At 39.7% G+C, this 12,714-nt stretch overlaps 1 protein-coding gene across 11 annotated transcripts in view; it reads left to right on the top strand.

Moving 5' to 3' along the window:
• MLLT10 (MLLT10 histone lysine methyltransferase DOT1L cofactor) overlaps window positions 1-12,714 on the top strand; it is a 205,217-nt gene that overhangs the window by 72,692 nt on the left and 119,811 nt on the right. For all 11 annotated transcript variants that reach the window (XM_061587689.1, XM_061587686.1, XM_061587687.1 and 8 more), the window contains one exon: window positions 9,663-9,758. In XM_061587689.1, coding sequence (XP_061443673.1) covers window positions 9,663-9,758 — 96 coding nt within the window. The remainder of the gene's footprint in view (window positions 1-9,662; window positions 9,759-12,714) is intronic.

Raw genomic sequence — 12,714 nt, forward strand, 5'->3', positions numbered from 1 at the left:
ACATTCCTCCAAATTATCATATGTCAACAAAGGCCACCAAGATTCAATAAAGTTATCAGATATAATTACACCCCTACTCAATCTGCTCTGTTGTGTCAATTTTTCAGCACGTGCCAATTTTTCCACATTCCACACTTTAGCCCACCACCCGGATACAGACCCTTCCTTGTCGCTTGAGGCTCAAGTGGCCTCGGTGGCGCGGAATGCATTTTACCATCTTCGCTTAGTAGCCCAACTACGCCCCTATCTGGACAGTGACGATCTCGCCTCTGTTGTTCACGCTCTGGTAACTTCTAGATTGGACTACTGTAATGCGCTCTACGTAGGGCTGCCCTTGAAGACCGTTTAGAAACTTCAGCTAGTGCAAAACACGGCAGCCAGGTTGTTGACGGGGACCCATTGGTCCACGCATATAACACCTGTCCTGGCCCGCTTGCACTGGCTACCTATTTGTTTCCGAGCCAGATTCAAGGTGCTGGTTTTGACCTATAAAGCCTTACACGGTGTGGGACCGCAATATCTGATGGAACGCCTCTCCCGCTATGAACCTACCCGTTCACTTCGTTCAGTATCTAAGGCCCTCCTCCGGGTACCAACCCATCAGGATGCCCGGAGGATTGTTATTAGATCCAGGGCCTTTTCTGTGGTGGCCCCCGAACTATGGAACAGCTTACCTGAGGAGATACGCCTGGCGCCTACGGTACTTTCTTTTAGGCGCCAGGTTAAGACCTGGTTATACTCCCAGGCATTTTAACGTTCATGTTTTATATTCAATGTTTTTTTACTCTACCTTGTTGTGACCTTGTATGTTTTATTGTAACTTTGTATTTTAACTCTGCTGTTCACCGCCCAGAGAGCTATTTGCTATGGGCGGTCTATAAATAAAATAAAATAATAAATAAATAAATAAATAAATGAAGTATCATGTTTCCAGTGCTGATCAATTTCCAACCGTGCAGCTGATACCAAACCACTATTAACAATTTATATTGCAGTTTTTGTAGATGCCCAATTAAAAGCAAAAAGAGAGCTAATTGTGGTGAAGGAGGAACAATCTGCGAGACTATATAAGAGACCTCTTGAATGATTAGTTTCCAGAAAGTGTACAGTGTGGTGTAGTGGTTAAGGTGCTGGACTATGACCTGGGAGACCAGGGTTGAATCCCCACACAGCCATGAAGCTCACTGGGTGACCTGGGACCAGTCACTGCCTCTCAGCCTCAGGAAGGCAATGGTAAACCACCTCTGAATACCACTTACCATGAAAACCCTATTCATAGGGTCGCCATAAGTCGGGATCAACTTGAAGGCAGTCTATTTCCATTTTCCAAGTGTACACTGTTGGACAGGACCATCACATGTGGTAGTACTTTCCCATTATGCATCAGCCCCGCCAACATTCTACAGAGAGTGTAGAATTTATCTTTCCCAGCCTGAGTGGCGTGTAATACCAGTGCAAAATAAGTTTCAGTGTAGTTTCTCTGTAGCCTGGGCTTTCTTAGTTTGTTTTGTTTACTTTGGATGTGCTTCAGTTGATATCTGTGCAGTGGTGGTATGCAGAACAGCTGCTTAGAGAAGGAATCATAGGAGGAGTAGCTGCCAGAGCCCCTCTCCATCCTTCCTCTCTTACTTGCTCTCTGCCAACACTCCTGCCTCCCACCTAATTCAAGGGAAGTGTTGGGGAATATTGACCTTTGAGCATTTTGCTGTTGAAGTGGGAAGAAAAGAATATGGAATAACAAAATAATAGTCTCCCACTACAGCCATTGGATACAAGAGTCTAAGGCACCTTGAGGAACTTTGTCATCTTGAAGGCCACATTCGCCTGTGGGAGGCCACATGTTGGTAGTAGGTGGAACTAGAGGCAAAAATGGCTGGGTGACTCTTGCTTTTGTACAGTAGACTACATTCCATTCACCCCAAAGTTGGAGGTTCCTCCACACACTCCAGGCAAGCAGCAGGCGTTTTCATAGTTCAAGGACACATTCCCACCAGGCAAAAGACTCAAGGAACGCAGTTGGAGAGGGTGTGGCTTATCTTGAAGCCCGAATAGAGAGCTTCTGAGGTCTGAAGTTCCTCACTACTGGTATAAAAGGTAGGGTGCTAACAGCAATTGCCATACTGCTGCCACTTCAGCAGTCAGTGCCAGATATAACACTCCATATTTGTTCTGTCCTATATCACTCTCAGGGTGTTTTTACTGTGCTGAATGCTGCACTGCACAAACTGTTACTAAGTTGAGTCAGCCACTAGTGTGACTTGGCTTTTTCCTCTTGTAACCTTTTACACTTTTAAGAGTGGGAATGTTGTGCATAGAAGTACCATAATTCTGCATAGTTTGCAAATAAAGGGATTATCTTGGGACAGTGATTGTAACCTCAAAGAAGTAATCAATTACAAGGATAAAAGAGATCAACTGCATATTCATGCCCATTCTGACTAGTAAACTAGAGCTTGGATTAAGGTTAGCTGTAGTTTTGATACTTTTCACGTTGAAGCAGAATGATATTGCACTTGGGTAGGGGAAGCTAGGGAGACTCAATTTATAAAGCCTCCCTTGATTGCTTGAGATTCTCCTGGTTAAATTGCTACTACCATAAATAGTGAATCATACACTATTGCAATGAGAAGACTATGATTTCCCCCCTTCCTACTGGAATCCAGCAGTGTATTTGTTTCTGCAACTTTGTAGTTGTATTACCCCAATGATTTGAATAGAATGAAGTAGCTCTACTCCCAAATATTATGCTACAAGAAATATGCTGGCATAAATTGCTTTTGCTATATCTGAGTAACATGGTTGTTTCTTATTTCTGACTTTTAATACTAGTGCCTATTGACTACAGTGTAACTTAGTTGTTACACTGGATGTAACAACACAGCTGGGTGTTTTGGTTACTCAAATCACATTTTGCAGCATTTGCCTGGACTGTGGCATTAAGATGTCATGTTATTACTAAATTGTGGATTAGCAGTTGGGAGTTCTCTACAGGCTTGCATTCTCCTTTGGACTCATGTACTTCTTCCCCCCCTCCTTTTGCTGATCAGCAATAACTGATTTACCGGGATATCTGAACCAGCATAATCACAGCTACTGCTAACCATAATTTGCTCCCAGACAAGATACTTGAAACTGGAATATAATCCTAATTTCCATATTTAGTTTGAGAGCAAACTATGGATAGTAGTAACTATATTAAAACAGTTCTTATAATATGGTAAATTGTAGTGAGTGCTAACCAGCAAAGGGAGGAGAAATGTGTGCGGACAGGAGAGGAGGGAAAGTGGAACACACAAAGCAAAGATGTGTTCAGATCACCAAAAACTGGTTTGATAATCAATAAACACAATGTCTGGTCCAGACCAGAAACAGATCTCTATCCTTGAAAGAAAGAAATGCACTTTTTTATTTCTCATCCTGTGAACTTGAATAAATATAAGCTGGATAATTTGGCACAGAATTTATTTACCATGGAGTAACTTCTAAATATGGGAAGTGATGCATCTACGCTTTTTGTTTTTGAATTCAAGCTTAGCTGGCTTTGCATGACAGGTTGGTGTACTGGCTAGAGTGTGAGACCTAGGACTGAGGAGACCCAGGTTCAAATCCACATTCACCTTTGAAGCTTATAGAGTAGGGGTGGGAACTTTTTTGGCCCAGGGGGTGACTCACCCCTGCTGGCCAACTTTGATAGGTGAGTTGTCCTGCCCACCCTTTTTGCATAGAATCCATGGCTAAAATAGATGGGGAAAAGCTCTGCTTTAGCTGCGGTTTCAATGAAAACTGCTTTGTGCTATTGAAGCAAGACACACTCCCACTGCCCATTAGCTCCAGAAAAGGAACAATAGGGAACTTACTTTAAGCTTCCAATTGTTCCTGTGAAGACAAGTGAGTACCTGCCCTGCACCTGATGTCACATATGACACCAGGTGTGGGGCAGGTGGGCGTAGTGTGCAAAAGACTGCTTCACTGGCCAAATTGAGATCCCTGCTGGGCCAAATTTAGTTAGCAGGCTGAAGGTCCCCCACCCCTGTTATACAGTGACCTTGGGACAGTCACCTTCTCTCAACCTAAAATGTCTACAACTATCGTAATTAGAGTTACTGTACTATTATTATTTTAAAGAATAATAATGGAGATTGAAATCCCCTTTAAATCAGGATTATGGAAACATTCTGTAGTTACTTTGCAGATGAAATTTATCTTATGACAGTTAAGTTTTGTGTAATATATAGAGTATTAAAAAAGTTAACGTAAATATTCTTTCTGCCTTATAATGTTGCTAATTCACATTTACTTATTTATTATTACATTTCCTCCAAGGAGCTCAATGTGGCATACAGACATGGTTGCCCCCCTCCCAGTTTTATCCTCACAACAACCCCATGAGGTAGGTTAGGCTGAGGGACAGTGACTGACCCAAGGCCACTCAGTGATTTTTAGGGCTGGGGATTTGAACCCTGGTCTCCCAGATTCCAGTCCAACACTTTTAACCGCTACACTACACTGACCCTCTCTTGCTTATATAGCAAGGATAAGTTTTATACACTGCTAAGGTGTAATCCTTATTTAGCAGACATTTGTTTAGTGTCCACTGAGTGCTATCTCTCATGTAGATTGTATTTACCTGCACAAATTCTTAGCCATCTTAAAAACTGGCATTCTTTAAGTCTAAAGTGTCATTAGAATAGCCATTTCTCTTAAGCTCCAAAGCAGTGCTCATTGTCTTCAAGGATTTATTTCTATATTAATTGCTAAAATAGATAGGATCTATTAAGATAGCAATGTATGCTTCAATCATCATAGGGACAATCATAAATTGTATTGAGCAGGTGAACAATTTTTCTTTCACTAGTGTTTCTAAAATTAACTCTGATGGAGTTCAAATTCTTGAGCACTACAGTTGATATTGAAATCTAAATTCTTAGTATACCATTTATATGTTGACTCATTGAAACAAATCTGTTCATGGAATGCCTTTTGTCTTTCATATGTGTTTTGGTTCACATACAATGCCAAACAATGGCTTGGAGCTATGGGAACGAGCCTTATGCTCCTACACTCCTCCTCTTTGTCTTTCCTTTCTTTGTGTACTCCAGTTAGGATTCTGGTCCTAGTTTGCCAGTTTGGATGTAATGGCAAACTATACAAATGACTAATTGAAGCAGAGTGCCTGAATGCAGGGCTGGTTCATGTAGTGCCAAACTGTGATTTGGCATTATGTGTGAACCACCTCAGTGTGTCTTCCTCTCATACCTGTCCTCCAAATTTCCTTTTTTTAAAAAAAATCTGTAATTTTACAGGAAGCCCGTCTAGGTCACATTTTTCTAAATTTGAGATGAATAGGCTATGTAAATATATCATGTCAGCCAAATACATATAGCATTGAGAGTATTTGCTTCACTTTTAAATAAACTAAATGATGTATATAATCCTTGTCAACTTGTTTTTCTCTCTACAAATTTCACTGCTAAATATGTAAATAGAGGTGAGAATTCATTCATCCAGCTTTAAAACATATTCTTGTGTAATTTTGTGTTTCTGAGATTGGGTAGTTGTACTTATTGTTATTGGGTTTATATTATAACATGCACTATTCCCTTGCCCTTGATTTCTTTCTTGTTTTTAGTGTCCTTATCAGGAGAGCGGTTTTGCAATCCATTATGTACTTCATGTCTCAGTATTCAGCTAGGTGTTTTGTACAGTTTTTTAGTAGTAGTTTATATGTACCATTTTCTCAACAGAAAGAAAGGCCATCTACCAAATATAATTTTAAATCTGGATCTTTTGTAGAATTTTCATTGCCCACTGGTTTTATAGCTAGTTCTTCTGATTATGTTAAAGTGTATCCAGTTCATAATTTGGTGTAGATATTGAATTCTGTCAAAAATGTTTCCACAGTCAGGCACAACTGTTCTGCATGTAGTAAAGAAATATCACATCTTGTATCTCTGAGCTTGGAGAATGAATACCTTTCCTTTTAATCAGTTGCTATAACTTTTACCTGTTCTTAATTGTTTGTTGCCTGCCTCTATGGTAGATGTATTGGGGAGGGGACTATTAAATTAAAAGGTTGAATTCAAATAATATAACACAGTAGTCCTAGGCATTTCTACTTATAATTAAGTCCCATTGGGTTCAATAGCACTTATTCCAAAATAAATGTGTGCACGATTGCGTCACAGCAGTCCCATTTGTTTAAAAATACAGCAGTCCCATTTGGTGTAAAATAATTGGTAATAACTTACAATGTTTTATTACAGTGTAGCACAGCAAGTGCTGCTTTTAGGCTTTCTGCAGATCATGCTGGCAATCCCTTGACCACCCCAGTGAGACGGGGAGCAAATTGTGGGTTCACATCCTCCACTTTCAAGCACAAATTTCCTTTCCCTGTTCGCTTTAACTCTGGTGAATCATTCAGTGCATTGGTTATGGACTGCATTGATAATTAATAGTAGTAGATTTTTAAAGGCTGCAACCCATTTTTAAGACATTTTAATTAATTAAGGCTGCAGTGCTGTTTGAACTTGCCTGGGAGTATTCCTATTGAACTCAAGGGGACTTAAACATATCTATGCTGTCCTGGCTCCTTTGGGAGGAAAGGTGGGATATAGCTTTAATAAACAAATAAAAATCATTTTGATGTTCTATTTATTGATTAAATGTGCATGTGAATGTAATAAAGATTCTAGCTGAAACATAATGTGTTAAAGGCATATTTTTCAAAGAAGAAGAATATGGCTTAATTTTTTTTTACAGCATCGGAAAAAAATAAATACCAAAAATAAGAGAACATAGGCATACACATTTAGGTTTAATTCTGCATCAGGTGTTAATTCTTCAATCCAGTCTTATGCTTATTTACTTGGGAATAAAGCTGTCTGAGCATAGTGTGATTTCTTCTAAGTAAATATGCATAGTTGTACTGTACAACAAAAACTGTGATGAAAATGGTATGTGCATTATCCAATCAACTATCTAAATGGAAAAAGCTTTATTGTCAAGAATGTCTCTTTCTCATACAGACACTCACAGAGAAAGACATATAATTAACCCTTCACCAAATCCACTCAAACTAAAGATTTTCCAGATCATTGGCTATATCCTCTCCAGTTTTCCCAAGCAAAAGTGGGAGCAGGTCTTGCCCTCCATCTCATTCCTACTCCACATTGTCCTTCAATTTCCTCTTCTTTCCCACTCACAATTAGAGATGTAAAATTTTCAGAAATGTTGAAACTGTAGAAAAAAACTGGAAAATTTGGGGGAAATTGGAATACAGGCAATATTTCCTTATCAAATCTAAATTTATTTTGCTGCTTTAGCAACAGAAAATTTATTGTTTTTAACTTACAATATAAAATTAATGTTGGCATATTGGTGAAATTCAAAATGACAAATGTCTTAGTTTTGTACAAGCACAGTTGCAGCTGTACCCAGTTGTAGCCCATGTCCTACTGTGGTCTTAGAGTCCAGCTGTCACCAAAACTTTCAGTTTTTTTCTCTGAGGCTCTTTCTCTGAGAGATCTGTTAACACAGGGCTTTTTAATGGGTTTTTTCAGTGTTTTTCCAGTTTTCCCAGTGGAAATTTTGGGAGAAAAAACCAAAAACCTGGAAATACAAGGTGGGCTTTTACACCTTTAGAGTATAGGAGCTGAGCTCTCCCAAAACACAACCACCTCAAAATAAGATACCCCAAATGAGAACATTCTTGTTCTCTCTCTACCATTACTCTAAATAAAGCTACCCATATATATATCCTCCACCCCATCCACTATTACACTATTTCCTAATGATGGCTACTTGGCAGGAGGAGAAAGTGCAGAGAGGTTGCTTTCCCTCGCCAATGGTGTTGGCATCCACCTTATGGTTCACTGAATTGCTTCTGTGGAAGAAAGATGACATAATAGAGTGGAAGAGACTAGAGGTCTCTTCCTCATCTCCTGATTGGTATGGGCACTGCTGTTCCACCTTCCTACTTGGTGCTCCCCTTTTTCCAGGCAAAAACAGCTGAATATGGAAGAGCAATCAAACACCATATGATGTCTTCTTCATTTCTCTTCTCACTAACTCTTGCCTAGGCAGGAGGCAAGTAATGACTGACACCCCTCCCAACTGTGGCCCTTTTGCTGTTCTGCTAAGGGAGGGAAAAGAAAAGTGGAGAAACTCAGGGTTTGTGTTCCTCAAGGTGGCTGACACATGGCACCTGCAACAGAGATTGACTCAAAAGCCAGGGTTTTTGTAAACAGGCACAGAAATAATTAAACAGTGAATGAAAATGGTTGAATCAAACATAGTTGAAACATAGTAAAAAAGTGCATGTGTATCAATGTTCTGATTTTCTTTAGAGGATTTTAGTGTCTAGGATTTTATTTTGGTTATTATAACAATTGCTGAAGTTTTGTGGTAACCATTATATTGGTTAAACAAGTTTTTAATGATTGAATGTGTACATTTCAACAGAAAATATTTTTAAACAGAATTTGCTACTTCATCCAGAAGTTTAATAAAATACTGCATTCTTATGTACATGTTTTTCAGATACTTTATTTAATTTTATAATTTATTGCCTTTCAATAAAATTGCTGAAGGCAATACAAATATATATATATATGTGAAATAAAACATCAGGACAGATTATGGAAAAATGCTTATGTAGAGCTTCACAACTCCTCTTGCATCCCTCTGGCAAGTGGGTTGTCTGTCAAGAGTAGATAATGTGAGGGGTCTGAGTCCCTTAGTGCTGACTTTTACAGAAGGTAGAAGAAGTAGAAATGAAACAAAAGACACTCTCTCTGACTGTTCCCATATGCAGAGCATTTGGGGGATGAACAGAGTTGTTTCACCTCCTGCAGAACTTGGCCTTCTCCAAAGAATAAGTCCCTGTCTCACTTTCTCTCTTCCCATCTACAAGCATTGGGGAAGGTGGAAGAAGTAATACAGATTCATGCTGCTGCTTGCATTCTCTGAAGACCTGCAGGAGGTGGAACAAAATATTGTCCTCTCCCAAGTGCTCTGAACATGCTAGAGGAGTTGGAGGTGAGTGAGTGATGGCAACCACAAATAATAGGTGGCTTATAAACCAAACCAAAAATTTGTGGATACATGTTTTATGATATGATGTAAAATTATGCTTTTTGAAGAAATGGCCAACATTAGACGTATTTTTCTGAACTTACAAGATCTGAACAGGGTGGTTCATGACAGATGCTCTTGGAGGTCACTGATTCATAGGGTCGCCATAAGTCGTAATCGACTTGAAGGCACATAACAACAACAACAGACGTATTTCTTAACAATACTACTATTGCACTAATAGCTTCTTATAAATCAGAAACACTGAAAGTTGTATCCAACAAAGTTGTCCTATTCATACAAGGAACTTCCCTCCTCCCCTGCCCACTGAATCTCTTCTGGTGGTTCCACCAACCCTCCAGAGCAGATTTGAAGTATGTGTGCAGGGAACACAAAGAGAGGAAAGAGGGGAGGTTCTATGTGGAAGTCCTTGTGCAAACGGGATGTCTTCTGTTGGATACCACAGTGAATTAATTTATAACAGTAGTTCATGTTAACTAAATTTAAATGGCAAAGCAATCATCTTGCATAATCCTGATGTTGATGATAAATCTGATGTTGCATTTTATTTTGCTTTCATGCTTTGTCAGAAATATAAAGAAAAGGATAAGCATAAACAAAAACACAAGAAGCAATCAGATTCCTCGCCATCTCTGGTTCCTTCTCTCACTGTAACTACAGAGAAAGTAAGTGAGCTTTTCCTATATCTTCTGTTACAATGATATTAGTATTCTGTATGTTTTATTGAGTGAAGATTTCCGCTGTTGCTAAACTGCTTATCACAGAGAAGCCCTGTTGATGTTTAGTGGTTCTTCTGATCAAACAGCTGTGATTTTTGATATTTGTGCTGCAATAAACTTGAGTTTTAAAATGTAAATGTTTTTACAAAAAATTGGATATTAATGGTTTTTATTCTACCATTCTGCAAAGTACTCTGCTGTTTACAGCAATAAATCACAATCACAATTTACCAATATGAAAGAAATTGTTAAATCTTTTTTTAAAGTTTCATATTCTGATTTGTAATCTGAGATTAAACCATAGTTTTCAGGAAATATTCTGGTTTGGTTGGGAAGGAAAACTATGGTTTAACAAACCATGGAATTTCTATTTATTTATTTATTTATTTCATTTAGTTTAGTTATTATGTTTGTGTATTGCCCTTCCTCCTAAAAGAGATCAAGATGATGTTCAACAGATAATGATAAAACAATTAACAATAGTTAAAATACATAAAACAATGTATCCAAATAATCTTTCTGTCAACTAGCTCCATAATGCAATATCACAGACACAGTAGCTGTTGGGCATGTACTCCCTCCTCGAGAAGGGATTTAGCTACTGTCCTTTTCAAGGCAGCGGGCATCGCTATCTCCTGTAGCAAGGCATTAAAGACTCCTTAGACGCACTTAGTCAGTCCTTCCTGGCTAGATCTCCCTATATGAACAAGGGTCAAGAGAGCATGTTTTTGGCTTGACCCGTGCAAGCTTCCTGCCCACATCCTCAAGCTGCAATAACTCAACCTGATCTTACAGAATATGACTAGATATGACTCCACGCACCTCCACAGGATTAGAACTATGGAACATGAAAGAAGAGGAGTAGGAAGTGCGTTGTCAACCCCCAAAGCCTTTCCCCCCAAATAAGTTCTACTCTGAGTAGACCCACTGAAATTAATATACCTAAGTTAGTTGTGTCCTTTAGTGTTAATGGGTCTATTCTGGATAAAACGCAGAGATTGTTGGACTGAAATCATTGCATCTGATGTGAGCTATTAATTTTGGTGCTGCAGAGTTCCAATCCTTAGTGTACTTATGTGACATACCAATATATCCTCCACATTGTATTAGCTTTACCGATATTTTATCTAGTAAGCTAAGCTTCTTTTTGGCAATTGGATTTTTCTCTCTGATCTACAACAAATATGCAGTAGCTTTATTGGTTCCATAACCTGGTGTGATTTATGCAAATGTGAAGTCCAAAATAATTATATACTTTGAAATTTTCTAAATGAAAATCCTTGTGAGGGAATCAGTAGAAATCTTGGCATATAGGCATCATATTATTTGATAAAATGTGTCCATTTCTCTCATAGGAAGATGTTGGAATTTGCATGTTATGTGATGTGTGTATAGAAAGAACAATTTTTTTTGTAAAAAGAACCATGTTATATTCCTCTAGCACAGTCTCCTCAGTTTATTTATTTATTTATTGCACTTGTATACCGCCCCATAGCCGAAGATCTCTGGGCGATTTACAGCAATCAAAAACATTAAAACAAATATACAATTTAAAACACATTTTAAAAACAATTTAAAACACAATTTTAAAATTTAAAACAATATAAAAACAATTTTTACAGTTTTACAGAAAACAAGTATGGACACTTAGGTCCTGTCATTTTCCCTATGAGTCCGGCCATCACAGCGGGTATTAGCTCCACCTATCGTGCGAAGGCAAGAATGTCTTTGAAGTCAAGACTAGGGGCGTCAGGCCCCTCCCACTCTCCAGTTCATTCTTGCCTTCCTGCGAACAAGATTGAAATCCTATCATTGAGATCCTATAGCGTAGAATTTAGCTAAGTTGTTTTCGTATTTGTTTACTTTGTGTTTAAATGTCATTTATCTCTGTTGCTTGTTTGAGGTTCTTTCCTCAGAGACCGCGGCTGAGGTTCTCCCTGATTGGTCTTTAACCTTTTATTTTTCGTTTATTCTCCTCCTTGTCTGAGGACCCCCACAGAGACCGCGGCTGCGGTGTTCTGTGGTTTCTGGCTGTTTTGAGCTTCGGGAGATCGCAACTCTTTCTCTCCCGTAGCGGTTTTTCCCTGTCTCAAGCCGCGCTCTGTGGAGCCCTTGGAGAAACCGCGGCTGCGGTTCTCTCCCAGGCGGGAGCCTGCGGCTGCGGCTCCCTGCCTTTTTTTTCCAACCTATTTTTATCTGCCGGGGTTCTGCCTCCTTAGAGCCTGGTGATCCGGCTCTCTCTCCGCAACTTTAATTTCGCCGCGGAGAGCCCTGCTCCTGGCGGCGGCAGCGGCTTGCCTCCTGCTGCCTCATCCCTCACAGGCTTCTCTCGGCACTTTGATTTCGCCGCGGAGAGCCCTGCTCCCGGCGGCGGCAGCGGCTTGCCTACTGCTGCCTTATCCCGCACAGGCTTCTATCTGCTCTTTCTTCTTGGGGGTTTCTTGGAGCCGCTAGTGCGGCTATCGGCCCCGCGGCTCCCCCTGCGAGGCTGTGCTGAGGTACCCTTCCCCCAGTTCGTTACCAGACGGCCGCCATTGCTCTGTCTTTCCCCGCCATTTTTAGATCATTTTTTCCCGCTCTCCTTTTTTCCGTGCGCCATTTTTGTTGAATTCAAATTTCCCACCTTTTTTGTTTCCTTTATTAACCATCGGATACCTTCCCTGCAAGCTATCTGTATGTGTGTTGTCTGTGTGTTGTAGACAGAGTTACACAGGGCTTCCTCACACACAAAATTACTGTGACTGTATCATCAAGGCTGGAGTTTTAATACAGTGGCTGACTTGTATTAAATTGGAATTATATTCAGTACCATCAGGCTGGAGCTTTAAATCAATGGCTGACCTGTACTAAATCTGAATTATATTCAGTATTATCAAGACTGGAGCTTTAATATCAGTGGCTG

Source organism: Rhineura floridana, chromosome 10 (genome assembly GCF_030035675.1).
Source record: "Rhineura floridana isolate rRhiFlo1 chromosome 10, rRhiFlo1.hap2, whole genome shotgun sequence".
NCBI classification, from domain to species: Eukaryota; Metazoa; Chordata; class Lepidosauria; order Squamata; family Rhineuridae; genus Rhineura; species Rhineura floridana.